General features: G+C 45.3%; 1 protein-coding gene across 1 annotated transcript in view; it reads right to left on the reverse strand.

Moving 5' to 3' along the window:
• LOC311246258 (granulocyte colony-stimulating factor receptor-like) overlaps positions 1-15,493 on the reverse strand; it is a 51,593-nt gene that overhangs the window by 16,493 nt on the left and 19,607 nt on the right. Inside the window, exons 4-16 of the mRNA XM_084336389.1 lie at positions 15,045-15,359; positions 12,663-12,795; positions 11,785-11,951; positions 10,974-11,146; positions 10,723-10,864; positions 10,339-10,418; positions 9,980-10,187; positions 9,650-9,844; positions 4,944-5,048; positions 4,340-4,486; positions 4,108-4,248; positions 3,922-4,009; positions 3,756-3,834 (exon numbers count right to left, since the gene is read on the reverse strand). Coding sequence (XP_084192515.1) covers positions 3,756-3,834; positions 3,922-4,009; positions 4,108-4,248; positions 4,340-4,486; positions 4,944-5,048; positions 9,650-9,844; positions 9,980-10,187; positions 10,339-10,418; positions 10,723-10,864; positions 10,974-11,146; positions 11,785-11,951; positions 12,663-12,795; positions 15,045-15,359 — 1,973 coding nt within the window. The remainder of the gene's footprint in view (positions 1-3,755; positions 3,835-3,921; positions 4,010-4,107; positions 4,249-4,339; positions 4,487-4,943; positions 5,049-9,649; positions 9,845-9,979; positions 10,188-10,338; positions 10,419-10,722; positions 10,865-10,973; positions 11,147-11,784; positions 11,952-12,662; positions 12,796-15,044; positions 15,360-15,493) is intronic.

Genomic DNA, 15,493 nt, shown 5'->3' on the forward strand with positions numbered 1-15,493 from the left:
ATCGGAATCGGATCGGAAAGGAAAAAATGGTATCGGAACATCTCTAACGGAGACATGGAGGCGGCACTAGCGTGGAGGGTGGGCTCCCGCTGTCGTGCTGTATTTTCGGGGGACGGCAAGAAGTATCCGGGGTTTATTTCCTGGATCCAAGGTGAAGAATGCTGGGTCAAGTTTGACGGCTATGACGGAGTCGAGGCGATGAATGTGTCCGCCTTGCTGATCCCTGGTGGAATGAGCTCGAAGTTGGGAGCTGAGGCGGGTAGTGGGAGCGAAGGATATGACGGCAGGGAAGGGAACAGCCATGGCAGGGGAAAGGAGTCGGATAATGACAGTATGGAGTTTGGTGCGGGGGGTGAGAGTGGGGGAGAAGGGTGGAGTAAGGTGGAGAAGAGGAGCAGGGAAAGTGGGGGGAAGGGGCTTAACAGGAAGAAGGGTAGGGGAGATAGCTCAAGTGGGTCAAATGGTGAGGGTAGAGGAAATTATATTACAGTGTGATTCATATAGTGGTTAGATTTGAGGGGGAGGGGGGAGTGGGGAAAATAAGGATGTTCGAGTTGTCCGAACTCATACACGAGCAATTAGGTGAGGTAAAGTTTGCAAAAGTTTTGGGAGATGAGAATCTGATTGTAGGGTGTGTAGAACAGGTGGAGAAAGCTAGGGAAATGAGGAGCATTGGTGGAGTTAGTAGTAAAGTAGTAAGAGTAGGGGAGAAGAGGGAGGGGGGGTGTAAGGGGGTGATAGCTGGGATACCGGTCGAGGTTAGCGTAGAGCAGCTGGTGGGAGATTTAAAGAGAAACGTACGTAATGAGAAAGTTAAAAGTGCAGAAAGGATGAAGAGAGGAGCAGATAAGATAGAGACGGAGACAGTAGTGATTCAGTTTGAAGGTGAGGTTGTTCCTAAAGAGGTGTTTGTAGGGTATATGGTGTTTAGGGTTAGGGAGTTTGTTCAGAATCGGCTGAGATGCTATAGGTGCCAAGAGTTTGGGCATAGTCATTACGTGTAGGAGGAAGCAGAGGTGTGCAAGATGTGGCGGTGATCATGAATATGGGAAGTGTGGAGAGGGAGTGAGGCCGAAGTGTTGTAGTTGTGGTGGGGAGCATAGTGTAGCGTTTAGGGGTTGTGAGGTGATGAAAAGGTAGGTAGTGGTTCAGAGAGTGAGAAGTGAAGGTAAGTTATCATAGGCGGCTAGGAGGGTAGGACAGGGAAGTCAAGATAAGGTACAGGAGTTTAGAGAAGAGCATTTGGCAGAAAGGGTAGTACAGGAGGATAGAGAGAGGGTGTGGGAGGAGACATTTTGTATTGTGGCCTTTGTGGCAGGGGTAGTTAATGCTACGGCATTGGTTAACAGCAGGACGGAGAGGATTAAGATTATTGTTAGAGTGGCAGTTCAACACTTGGGCATGGATGGTCTGACATGGGGGGAAGTGGTTAGGGAATTAGAGAAGGGGATTGTGAATATCCAAGAAGTCCAGAGTCAGTCCATAGGAGGCAAGGAGTGTCTCACGGAGGGGGGCTCAGTCAGGAAGGAGCAGCATTAGCTGCACTTCATGATGGGGGGGGGGGGCGTCTATACTTTCCGTAGCTGAATTTCTGGCAGACGTTTCTGGTCATGTGACATGTGCGCCCAATAGCGTGACGAGCTGTGTCTTTGCCCATTTCCACGTCAAACAGCCTGCAAACTACCTGGCGTTTTATCGCCATGCTCTAAGACAAACTCTAACCTTAACCAACTTCGAAAGAGTGCCTAAGCTTAACCGTCGAAAGAACTTGCCTAACCTTAACCAACTTCGAAGATTGCCTAATCTTAACCAGTGTAGAAACTGGCGTCGGCCAATCAGAGAGCGTCTGCCAGAAATGCGGCTACGGAAAGTATAGACGCGGGGGGGGGGGGGGGGGGGGGGGTGGACATAGTAGGGGATAGAGGATTCCAGTAGATGGCGGTAAATGCCCCACTCTGATGGTGGTCGTCCGCCGTAAAACACCAAGAAGAAGAAGAAGAAGCATGTGTGGCTGATCCTGTTTGTACAGTCCTGTGGTTTGTTTGTTGTTACTTTATGTTATTCCTTCAGTTTCTAATCCCATGGTAAATATATGATTAAACATCTTTCTGTTACTTTGGCTACCGTTTCCAATTATGTTACATTGACAAGACGACAAGCACTTTTTACGTTTTTTTGTCGTTTTTTTAATTTATTAGCGATTTGAATTCATATTTCATCAATCTAGTCTCACGTTAGTGCTGCAAACTCTCTCTGAGCTCCATTGGGAAAATACCGCCCCCTATCGTCTCTCCCTGTTGTACTGCACCCCATTGGATTAGACTGAATGAAACATGGGGGGGGGGGGGGGGGGGGAATCCAGTTTCCTCATTTTACTTCTCCGGCAAGCCATCCAAAGAGATCCAAGTCATTGCCGAGCCGCAAAACAGTGTGGAATACATATTTCCAGTACCCAGCGCTGAATCAATAAACGCGATCGATATTTGGAATGGCGATCAGGAATTGGAATAATCTTTTTGGAGAACATCTGATCTGAGGTAAGGAATCTATTTGACCAGTCTTAGGATAATCAGAGCTGTTTTCACAGAGATATCAGCGTGTGCCATATGTGTGTGTGTGTGTGTGTGATTGATTGATTGAAAACTTTATTAACAGATTGCAGAATGGGTACAGTACAGTACAGCTCAATACATACAATTGTTAAGGGGATGCAGACCAGAGAAAGACTTTCGTCTTGTTTACATCAGGGTCCCCCATTTTCAATTCATCATAACATATATGACATACACGACATACAGATAGACAGTACTGCTACATCTATACATTTATGACATACCAGATTTGCAAATACAGTACTGTTTGTGATACAAAAAGAGTCCAGAAAAGAGAGTATATACATTTGACGTAGAAACTGTACATTTTGTAGGTCCAGCATGACCATGCCGCAGTATTTGCCCGCGTCCACCTCTTGTTTGATGTGGTCGTTTAAATAGAGAAGGCATGTGTCAGTGGAGTGGGATGTTCTGAAGCCAGATTGGAATTCGTAGATTAGATGTGTGTGTGTGTGTGTGTGTGCTGATCAGGAAATGAGAGAATCGATTTTTCAGCTCGCTTCTCTAGCGTGCATAAGTACACATATCGATAATCTAGCGTTTATTTGAAAACGATTCATAAATAGGCCGAAAAATTACAAAATGTTTTGTGTATTCCAGAATATTCCAGTAAAGGGCGTTTATCACAGAATCTTTATATTTTCCTGAAACTTTCAAGAAAACAAGGGTTTTTCAAAATGGTATAAAACGGAAATGAACCGATTAAAAAACAATCCGTTTCGACAATGTTGACTGCAAACAAGTCATTGATAAGCGACGGCCAGATTAGCCATAATTTAAGACATAGTTTATGCGTTCACAAATATGAGAGCGCTATCATTGAAGTGGGTGGTGGCATTCAGCGGTGGTAAGGCACACCGCATGATAAAACAAGAGGAAATCTGTTCTTATATCACTTTGTGATTGTCCCCGATCAATGATGGCCTTATTCAAACTAATTTACTCTCAATATCTGTCAAACTAAATGTGTGCAAAACAGGTTTGAGTTTTTGGATGTGTGTGAGATTATGTGCAAAATAAATCAGCATTGTTTTTTGGTGAAGTGCCCCTTTAACCACTACACCATCTCTGGGCACATCTACAGGCTTTTTGCATGAAAGTGTTCTATCATGCTCTGTATAAAAGGTAAGTGATTCTCTGCACCTCAATGGTTTCTGATGTCCATTTCTTGATGCTGCTGTTGACTGGGTCTGGGATCGGGGGCCAACAGCACACCTTCAGCCTGCAGAGGGAAATACAAAACCTACTGAGTAGAAATACTGAACAGTGTGCTGAATACCAAGTCACCACAAAAAGCCTGAATGCTCACCGTTGCTCACAAGTCATCACCATGATTATAATGGACAATGCCAGTATGACGCCGCATGAAATCACCACAATCACAACCGAGACAGCGTCTGAGAGCGAAGAGGGGGGGGGAGGATAACTACGAGATGTTTTGCTATAACGGAATAAACATTTTCATTAAGATGCTAAGACAAATTATGATACCAACCCATTGGCTCAGTTTTGAGAGTGACTGTTGAACCATTCCGGCTCCCACCGTCTGTGCTGACCGTAATAAAAGCTTTATACAATGACAGATAGTTGAGGTTTCTCAGGACGACACTCCTCTTTTCCAGGTCAGCGTCAACGACTGAAAGATAGTGATACTCAGCTTAGTATAAGATACATACAACAAAACATTTGAAAAGAGCAAATCTTTTTTTTTAATTTTTTTCCCTTACAGTTGAGGACATTCTCCTCATGCCAGTAATAAACCCTATATCTCTGGATAATTCCATTCCTTTGGCCTATGGGTATTTCATCCCAGGTAAGCTCCATGTTGGATTGCCAGGCTTCCTTCACCTTTATAGTTGGTACCATGGACGGGGCTGTAAACAAAGTGGCAACAAAAGGTCTTGTGAGTATCATAAAAAATTATATTGTGAATGAAACAGATTTATTGGGATATGAGCGGCATGCCCTTTGATACAGAATCAACTTCACAGATATAAAAGGTTCCTTTGTGTCAGATGGTTTGTGTCAGGAAACATTGCTCACTTTACATCCACAAGAGGATGGTATTGTATCACAATTCAACTGGATCTGATGAATTGGGTGAGCTGCATGGGAGTTTGTTTGGGGGGGGGGGGGGGTCACGGGACTCGTTATTCATGTGATGGCATTGTCTATATTTTTCCAGCTCTTTATTATATAATATTGTATTTTACATGTATATTCTTTCTGTTCTGCTCTTCTTTTTCACCCATTAGGCATACTGTGTAGACCAGCAACAACAGAACAGTAAAGGCCTCCTCTCTTGTTGCTACAGTGTTTTCAGTGACTCACCTTTCTGTCTAGAGTAGGCCTCAACTGTCCAAGGATGGCCCATAGCATCCTTACCATACCTAGGATATACAGAGATCTCGTAGGGCTTGTATGGCTCGATGCCGTCTACAGACAAAGAGCAGAGATATTGGAGTGACTCAGTGCTGGATATTGCAAAAGACTGATAGTTTGAGACAACAAAAACAATATAATTGTTTGGAAAAATATGGCCTATAATAAGAATTCATAAAGATAAAAACCCACAACATTTCTACCCAGCAAGCATTCGGCTGACCTGAGTCCAGGCCAAGTGACGTTGTGTTACAACTTGACATGAATTTGTTTTCCATGAATCCAAATGTCTGACATAGGAAGAGCGCATTTATTGATTTTTGAAGCAGTATCTTTAAGTATTTAACAGTAGGGCGGTCAGGTGGCGTAGCGGAGATTGCGTTCGTCACCAACGCCGGAGACGCTGGATTCGCCTGTTCGAATCCAGCTCCCGGCGTTGTCACCAGCTTGGTTGGCCGTTCACACTAATACAATTGGCAGTATTAGAGGGTGGGAAAGCTGGCGGGGTGGGTCCGAGTCGTTGTAAACAGCGACTCCTACAGTTCGGTCGGGGCGCCTGCTCAGCGCGGATAGGATCTAAGGGGGGTAGTGTGATCCTTCCACACGTTACACCCTCTCAGTGAGAGTCAAGTTTCAAGTTTCAAGTTTCTTTAATAGTTGTCATACAGAAGTACAGAATACTTTCATACAAAATGCTTCTTACTGTTACGCTCCAGAGACTGTGCTAGACAAGATAGTATCAAACATAGTATACATGTAATTTAGAAGAAGAAAAAGAGGTCACAGTGTTCGGTATAGACATATGTACAATGTTCTGAGTTACCATATAATATACAATACTATGCAGTGTACTAATGTACAGTACTATCTAGTGCAAAGCAGAAATGGGATGAGGTACAATTTAGGTACAATTTACAGTAAGGTGTACGAGTTGTAGTGCAATCCTTCATCAATAAATATAAAGTGTGGGGAGTGGGTGCTACAGTGTGTTTGTTTAAAGTGGGTGTGTGCTATAAAGTGTGTGGAGTGGGTGCTACAGTGTGTTTGTTTAAGTGAGTGTGTGCGTGTGGATGTGTGTGCTATGTGCGTTTGGTGGTTGTTGTTGTGTAGTGTTCATTCATTGTTCGTTTAGCAGCCTGATGGCCTGGGGATAGAAGCTTCTTCTGAGTCTTTCTGTGCTCGCCTTGAGACTCCGGTATCGCTTGCCTGACCGCAGCAGTTCAAAGAGGCAGTTGTTCGGGTGACTGGAGTCTTTAATGATTCTCTTAGCCTTGCCCTTGCAACGCTTGTTGTAAATGTTCTGGAGGGTGGGGAGCCCCCCTCCAATTGTGCGTTCGGCTGAACGTGTCACTCTTTGTAGTCTGCTTCGGTCTTGTGCAGTGCTATTCCCAAACCAGGAGGTGATGTTGCCGGTCAAGATGCTCTCTATTGTACATGAGTAGAAGTTCTTAAGGATCTTCTGACTGACTTGGAACTTCCTTAGGCGCCTGAGGAAGTAGAGGCGTTGTCGTGCCTTCTTCACAACACTGTCAATGTGTGTGGTCCAAGTCAAGTCCTCGGATATGTAGGCTCCGAGGTACTTAAAGCTGTTGACTCTCTCAACCGGTGCCCCGTCGATGCTGAGGGGGCTGTAGTCCTTGACCCCCGACCTCCTGAAGTCCACAATCATCTCCTTTGTTTTGCTGACGTTCAGGGAGAGGCTGTTTTCCTGGCACCATCCCGCCAGGACCTTGACCTCTTCCAGGTAGGCCCTCTCGTCGTTGGCAGAGATCAGGCCCACCACCACTGTGTCGTCAGCAAATTTGATGATTGTATTGCTACTCCGCTGAGCCACACAGTCGTGTGTGTACAGGGAGTAGAGGAGGGGACTCAGAACACAGCCCTGGGGGGCCCCTATGTTGAGGGTGATGGATGAGGAGGTGCAGTTGCCTGCTCTCACCACCTGGGGTCTGCCAGTCAGGAAGTCCAAGACCCACTGGCAGAGGTCATAGTTCAAGCCCAGGTCCCTGAGCTTGGCTATGAGTATGGAGGGGACTATGGTATTGAATGCCGAGCTGTAGTCGATGAATAGCATTCTCACATAGTTCCCCTGCCTCTTGTCCAGGTGTGATGCTGCTGTGTGCAGCACATGGGCTATGGCGTCCTCCGTGGACCTGTTGGGGCGGTATGCAAATTGCAGGGGGTCCATGTTGATGGGGAGGGAGGAGCAGATGTAGCCCTTTACTAGCTTCTCAAAGCACTTCATGGCTATGGAGGTGAGAGCTACAGGGCGGTAGTCGTTGAGGCAAGCAGGCTTGGATTTTTTGGGTACAGGGATAATAGTGGACTTCTTCAGGCAGGTGGGGATGACAGCCTGTTCTAAGGACAGGTTAAATATGTCAGTGAATACTGGGGCCAGTTGGTCGGCACAGACTTTTAGGACGCGGCCGGGGATGCCGTCCGGACCTGCTGCCTTCCTGATATTCACTTTTTTAAAGGTCCGCCTCACCTCATGCTCTGTTACCCTGAACACTGCGCCTCCATCAGCAGCCGACCCCCCCCCCCATTGCCGTGGCTTGTGAGCTGGTGTTGTTATTACCAGCATCAAACCTCGCTTAGAAGGTATTGAGGTCATTTGCTAAGGAGATGTCACTGTTCAGTTTGAGGGAGGCGCCTTTGTAGTCTGTCATCGTTTTGAGCCCCTGCCACATAGCTCTAGAGTCAGCTTGTTCAAACTGGAGTTCAATTTTATCCCTGTAGCGCCGTTTGGCCTCTGACACTGTCCTCCTTACGTTGTATCGCGCCACCTTGTGGTCATTCATGTTGCCTGCCACTAGGCCGTCGTTGTATGCTTTGGTGCGCTCTCTCAGAGCTTCACGGACGGATTTGTCTACCCAGGGTTTTTGATTTGGGTAAACTCTCATTTTGGTAGTGGGGATTGTTTCTTCCACCTTAGTACAAACATAGTCCAGCACTGTTTCCGTGTAGACATTAATGTTATCTGTGTCGCGGAACACATTCCAGTCTGTGCAGTGAAACACAGACCGGAGCGTCTCCTCTGACGTCAAATCCCATTTCTGCACCTCTCGCGAGACTACAGGAGTACTTTTAATTCTCTGTTTGTACTTTGGTGAAAGAAAGATTGACGCGTGATCTGATTTACCAAAGCCACTATCAGAATGAGCCTTGTAGCCACCTTTAAATTGCGTGTAACAGTGATCTAGGATGTTACCGCCTCTGGTGTTGCAAGTCACATGCTGATAGAAGTCAGGTAATACCTTTCTCAGATTGGCGCTATTGAAATCTCCCAGCACCAAAATGGCGGCGTTAACGTTCGTCGCTTGTATTCTATTTACCTCGTCGTGGAGTCTGGAGAGCGTGGCGTTGTTGCTGGCTTGCGGTGGAATATACACTCCGATCAGGATGATCGCCGTTAACTCCCTCGGGAGGAAGAAAGGACGGCACTTGATGGTTATATACTCCAGGTCTGGGCAGCAGTGGTTGGATAATTCCTTCACGTTAGTTGGATCGCTCCAATTTTTGTTAAACATGAAGGCAATACCTCCTCCACGTTGTTTACCGGACTCTGCTGTCCGATCCTTGCGATGGATAAAGAAGTGATCGGCTGGTTGAATTGCGTGGTCTGGAACCTCCGGTGTGAGCCACGTTTCGGTGAAGCAGAGAACGTTGCAGTCCCTAACGTCTCTTTGGTATTGAATCCTTGCTCGGATGTCATCCAGTTTATTGTCAATTGATTGTACATTGGCTAGCAATATACTGGGCAATGGTGTTCGGTGGCGTCTGGATCTCAGCCTGTTACGGATCCCAGCTCTCTTCCCACGCCGTCTGGTTCCTCTGTTCCTGGGATCAAGGAACAAAGGATCTGGTCCTAATCTCCGGAGAATCTCTTCAGGCCATTGTTGTGGTTCGGAAAGCTGGTCCAGTGAGTAATCCAGTTGGTAAGTTTCCCGTAATCCAATGTCTATGAGTGACTGACGGTCATACACATTAAATGCACCAACAGTTGGTACAAACAAAACTCTAAAAACTATAAATATTAACAAAAGTAAGCACAGTCTCGACGGAGCGCACAGACAGGCAGCCGTTCGTTGCGGCGCCATCTCTCCCTCTGCCAGGTGAAAAGAAGCGGTTGATTGGCTAGATGTGTGTCGGAGGAAGCATGTGATAGCCTCCACTCTCCCAGACCGACTGTGGGGGGTAAGTGCGCAGCGACCAGGAAGCGGAAGGGGATTGGGAATTGGCATAACGACTAACATTGGGATGGGAGAAAATCGGAGGAAAAAGGAGGGGGAATAAAGATTAAAAAAATAAAAATAAAAAAATAAGTATTTAGCAATATCTTGAGGAAGTATTCAGCAGGATCTTGAAGCAGTATTTAGCAGGACCTTGAAGCACTATTCAACAGTATCTTGAAGCAGTATTCTGCTTTTGAAATCCTCATCTCAAGTAAAAAAAAAAACATTGAAACAACATTTCGCCTAAAGACTGACATTAGAACAACTTTAATTGTGATCCCACTGGGCCACTGTTTAGACCAGTGATTTTCAACCACTGATATGCATCCCTGGCCTAACAGCCAATAGGTGGCTAATCAAGGTGTTTGCTGGGGAATATGCCATTATAATTCAGTATTGTGCAACACACGTATAGCCTACCCGTTATAATGAGGCTTGACTGGTTTCTATCAGCCAGGTCAAAGAGGATGAGGGAGGGGTCTGTGTTTAACAAAGGTCTCCATTCCACCACGTAGTCTGTGACACCAGCAGAGGACGTGACGCGCGCCCATTGGACAAACAGTGATCTGTCATTGTCACGCGGAAGGACTGTGACAACCGAGAGTGCGGTACGATCTGGGGACACAACAAAACACATTTTCTGTACAGTACACCGGTAGATTACACTGTATCATGATCATACCAGATATCTGAGCGATAACAATATTTCCTCAAGCATACAGTATGTAAAGGTGCAATAGGAAGCGTTACCTTTGTGTCGAAACACGGGCACATCTGTGACGCAGGACTTCCCCGCTGCGTTCCTGGCGCAGAGTAACACCTTCTTCACCCCTCTGGGGACCTGGAAGGTGCAGTGACGCTCCGACGTGGAGCACGCCTGTCCCTTCTCCCCTGGCAGTCTCGGGAGCAAGACGACGTAGGACACGTTCCTACCGTTGGCGCGGAATTGCTTTGATGGCTGCAACGGGGGAAAGAAGAAGCGAGAAAACGTTTTAAGGGCAGGTCCGGGGCGTAACAGTACAACTGGCATCTGCATCCACAAACAGAAGAAACGTCGGCTCGTGACAGGTGTCAAGTGCTCCGCGTGGCAGGTGGGCGGGGGGGCGTACCTTCCAGAACAACTGTACGAGACGTCTCTGCTGCGGCTCCCCTGACACCTTCAGCCAGTAGTCGAGACGTCCCACAGGAGCTGGGGAAGAGAAGAGTGCTGTCAACATCACCGCTCGTCAAACGTCTGTGCTTCTCACTCAGAAGAAAGCAGAACTTTCCCACACAAGACAGGCCTGTATAGATTCTCTGCCAGAGAGTGCAGGGAAAAGTCAATACGTCAATTCACAACCGGAGCTATAGAAGAGTAAGTAATGGGGGGATGTAGAACATGACATTAGCATATTTATTGAAAAGACCAGGAAATGGAAGAAACGGTAATCGATTGGGAATTGTTGGAGTGATGCGTTGTCTTGCGTGGTCTTGATCTCTAAGCTTGAACGTACCCCTCTCCAAGGTTACTCCTGACTGGCTGCGGCTCCAGTCACTCCAAGGGCTCCGTTGGTACCTTACCCTAACCTGGGCGTTGTACTCTGTCCCATGGGACAGACGGCACACTTCCACAGGTCTGATCCGGGTCACTCGGATCTATAACATACACACACGCACACACACACACACACATTGTGATTGTTTATTACAAGCATATTCAGGGATACCTAATAGGTAGACACTGAGGTCAGGTGAGTTAACTCACTGGTGTTGGTTCACTCCACTGACTGGTCTCAGCAGTTTTCAGACGGACCTCCAGGTTGAGGGAAGCTTCAGGAACCCAGGCCTGGTGCTCCAATAGGCCCCAACTGAACCTCAGGCAGCCATACCTGTTGGGCTCAGCTTGAACCTTCAGAATCTTCGGAGGGTCAAACTTGACTGCAATGGAACATATTACTGTAGAAGCCGCCGGTAAAGATTCAAAGATATCGTTTCTGAATGATAAGAGTGAAGGTAGTAGTACAGTATCATATGAAACTAGAGACCTTGAGGTATCTCTAGATACCAACCATGTTAGTTTACCGGGAAAGAGGCTAAATATTGCTCCAAATTTAAGCAAGAAAAATGTACATGGGTTCCCTTGACCTTTCACCCCAAGGTATCGGGAATCTCACCTTTACAAGCCACGCCCAAGTAATGCTAGTTCCAGTTTAGAGTCAGAGCCATGCAGTTGTTGCCCCCCCCCCACCCCCCCCCCATGGTGGCTTTGTGAATAGAACCATTCTATGTATGGTCATGTTTACCTTTGACTTGGAAATAATATAGGTGTCAGGCGAGCAACCCGCACGAAATGCACATGCTGCACATAAAACACGTAATATCTTGTGTTCCAGGAAACGAGACTGGATTATTTTGAAACGGGACGGGTTTTAGGCTGGGATTGCGCAGGAACGAAGGTATGTCGAAATAAACGGTTTGTTCCCTGTTGGAGTATAAATACCAACATCGTATAGACATGCTTGACGTATGGTCAAGACAGACATGTCTTTAAATAAGCCCCAAGCAGCACATCTTACCTGATCTGAGGGGTTCCAAAACTAATGGGATTGAGGAAGCTTCACCTAAAGCGTTCTCTGCCCTCACATATATTTCCATCTCTGAGAAGAAGAAAAAGTCAGAGCGACGGATAGTGTAGCGTTGGACTCCCGTTGGCAGCTCATAGGTATAGTTCTTGTCTATATCCCTGAAAATAAAATAAAACAAATACATTATAGGGAAAACATAATTATGCAACAGCACTCATGTCTTTCATCATTTCACAATCCCATGTTGCAACCACTAGATGTCACTAGAGCACCACAAAAACAATGGTGTCAAACTAGGCATTGCAGATCAAATATGACAAAACATTTAGTAGTCAGAAACATATTTAAGTTAAACTTTGGGTAGCAAAAGAGAAAGTTCATACAGACACCACCATACATTTCTACTGGGTCATAAAGACACCATCACACACTTCTAGTGGCTCATAAAGACACCATCACACACTTCTAGTGAGTCATAAAGACACCATCACATACTTCTAGTGACCCATAAAGACACCATCACACACTTCTAGTGGCTCATAAAGACACCATCACACACTTCTAGTGAGTCATAAAGACACCATCACACACTTCTAGTGACCCATAAAGACACCATCACACACTTCTAGTGGCTCATAAAGACACAATCACACACTTCTAGTGGCTCATAAGTGATGATTGAGAGGGATTATGTTTGTATGATTATATATGTTTTTTTTTTTTTATTTTTTTTTTACAATCCTACTCATTGTGCCTAGGTACACTAAACATTCAATTGCCTGACCTCAAAATAATCCTTGATCAATGTGTTGGTTTTCTGCATCACAGAATGGGTGTACCTGTATGAGATGTAAAACGTTGAATCTTACCATATCTGTGTATGGAGGGTGTACCTTGTCCATAGGTGGGTCTCCGTCTGTCCTGGGTCCCAGTGACAAGTCATCGTGTTGGGGTTAGTCAGGTTCGTCTGGCAGCTCAGGTTCTGGGGAACTGCTGGTGGATCTGTGAATAAATAAACCAAGACCAGAGGTTTAACAGCCAAAAGCACAGCTGAATAAGTCAAGACGAGGCTGCACGTCTCATTTTGATATCAAAGTCTTTCTTGAGAACCTTTTTATTGATATTCTTCCGGCCAGGGAAGCTGCAGCTCAAACTTAGATTTTAAATACATAACATTTCCATTATCCTCCCAGACATATAAGATATTTAGACTGTGGCTGTGATGAAAAGCACGCTGTGTTCAGTACTAGATGGTCGACCGGAGGGCAAGTAGGAGGGTTTGATGAGAACAGGGTGGTGTCCTTTTATTATAGGTCAACCGCAACAACGTAGCTTTCTGCTTAAAATAAACAATACCATCATTTGCTGTGGTTATGGTTTCTGCTTTGTTTTAACAATAGTATTTAGGCCTGCCGTGTGTTTTTATCCGCCTATTTTCGGCCTACCTTTTGTCCCTCTCTCTCTCTCTCTCTCTCTCTCTCTCTCTCTCTCTCTCTCTCTCTCTCTCTCTCTCTCTCTCTCTCTCTCTCTCTCTCTCTCTCTCTCTCTCTCTCTCGCTTGCTCTCTCTCTCTCTGTCTCTCTATCTCTCTCTCTCACTCCACGTGCTACTCTGATCCAGGTTCCTGTGGTTCATTGAGACACCAATAGGAACCCAACCAGTGTACAATGTGTAACTTGTGCATAGATCCACACTGTATATCAGGGGTGTCAAACTCATTTTCACAGAGGGCCACATCAGCATTATGGTTGCCCTCAAAGGGCCAAAGACCGTATAAATGTTAATGTAATGTAAAATAAATGTAGCTACACATTTACATATTGCATGGTGTTTCTGTATTTATTACTTATTCAAGTTATACATATTGCATATTCATTTGCATAAATGTAAAATATATGTTAGCTTATGTTATTTTAACAAATAATTTTAGTTTATCAGAACCCCATATTACTCCATCAATCAATGATCAAACCATTCAAGTAGATAACAAAGAAGAATATCATCAAATACAAGCTATGACATTAAGTTTGTTCAAAACCTTTTTGTCACAGTCAAGAGGGGCAGAACTAACAACTGTGAGCTGCAAAGAACACGGGGGACAGATGTAGCAGATGTTACAAAAACAAATGGCTGCACACAACCTTGCAGAGGCCATACATCCAACTAATGGAAGATAGTTTAATTAACTTTAATTAACAGATTGCAGAATGGGTACAGTACAGTACAGCTCAATACACACAATTGTTAAGGGGATGCAGACCAGAGAAAGACTTTCGACTTGTTTACATCAGGGTCCCCCATTTTCAATTCGTAATGAAATTGCTATTATGTGTCTGCATGAACACACAACTGTAACTGTACTCAAAAATAACAAAATAAGGGGTGTCTCAGTTCACAACTATATTGGTCAAGTTTTGGGTGGGACTTGTTTGCGTCCCTACAGCTTCTTATTCAATTGAGCGAGATGCTCGGTTATGTCACACAGCCAGTTTGCATCTGACAGTTCAGACAATATTTCTTCAACCCTTTGTTACCTATTCCGCCTGGATCTTTTTTGTATTTTGGGCTGTAAAATTGTCAAAGAATGTCTGAGGAGTAAGTGCTTTTGGCTTTTTTCCTTTGTTAGCTCAGATGTTCAACATACATGTATGTGTAAGAATGTGTAATAACTAAGGCTGTCAAAGTTAAAGCTTTATTAACGCATTAACCCACAATTATTTTAACACTGCTATTTTTTAACCCAATATTAATGTAAAAAAAAAAGAAATTTTTTTTTTTTTTTTTTTTTTTGGGCTCTTGGGGGGCCACATCAAATGACATGGCGGGCCGGATTTGGCCCGCGGGCCGTGAGTTTGACACCTATGCTGTATATCATAGGTGTCAAACTCACGGCCCGCGGGCCAAATGCGGCCCGCCACGTCATTTTTTTTTACATTAATATTGGGTTAAAAGATAGCAGTGTTAAAATAATTGTGGGTTAATGCGTTAATAAAGCTTTAACTTTGACAGCCTTAGTTATTACACATTCTTACACATACATGTATGTTGAACATCTGAGGTATTGATGAAGTAACAAAGGAAAAAAGCCAAAAGCACTTACTCCTCAGACATTCTTTGACAATTTTACAGCCTTTGAGGGCAACCATAATGCTGATGTGGCCCTCTGTGAAAATGAGTTTGACACCCCTGCTGTATATGACACACTGAAACAAGTGAAAAAAAAGAATAGGAGCTAATAAAATCCCCTCTCACATCCAGCTCTGATCTCCACGCCCCCCACTTCCTGACAGGGGGAGGCCTGGTCACGGAGGTGGACGCAGCAGGTGAGGTATTCGCGCGTGGCGTTGAAGCTCGGCACGAGGACCGTGGAGGTCTTCCCCCCGCTGTCATTAGCCGCAGGGCCGCTGCCTGGAAGAAGTCGCTGGCCAAGGTGCCACTCGATGTGACCGACTTGTCCCGCCGTCAGGGGGCAGCTGTCTCGAACGACACAGGTGGCTGTCACAGGTGAGCCCAAGGTCACCACGGAGCTGGACGCACGGACCTCCGCACACGGAAGCGAGTCGTTCTCTGACAAAGAGGAAAACACATTGAGTGTGTGCGGTCCCAGTGGAACAGATGTACAAATACCTATTTGATCATATTTGTAAGTGTGATATTCATGTTTTACTGCCCTAGAAATTCTTCTTCTTCTTTATACCAAT

The sequence above is a fragment of the Notolepis coatsorum genome (assembly GCF_963971535.1).
Source record: "Notolepis coatsorum genome assembly, chromosome: 19".
In the NCBI taxonomy this organism is placed as follows: Eukaryota; Metazoa; Chordata; class Actinopteri; order Aulopiformes; family Paralepididae; genus Notolepis; species Notolepis coatsorum.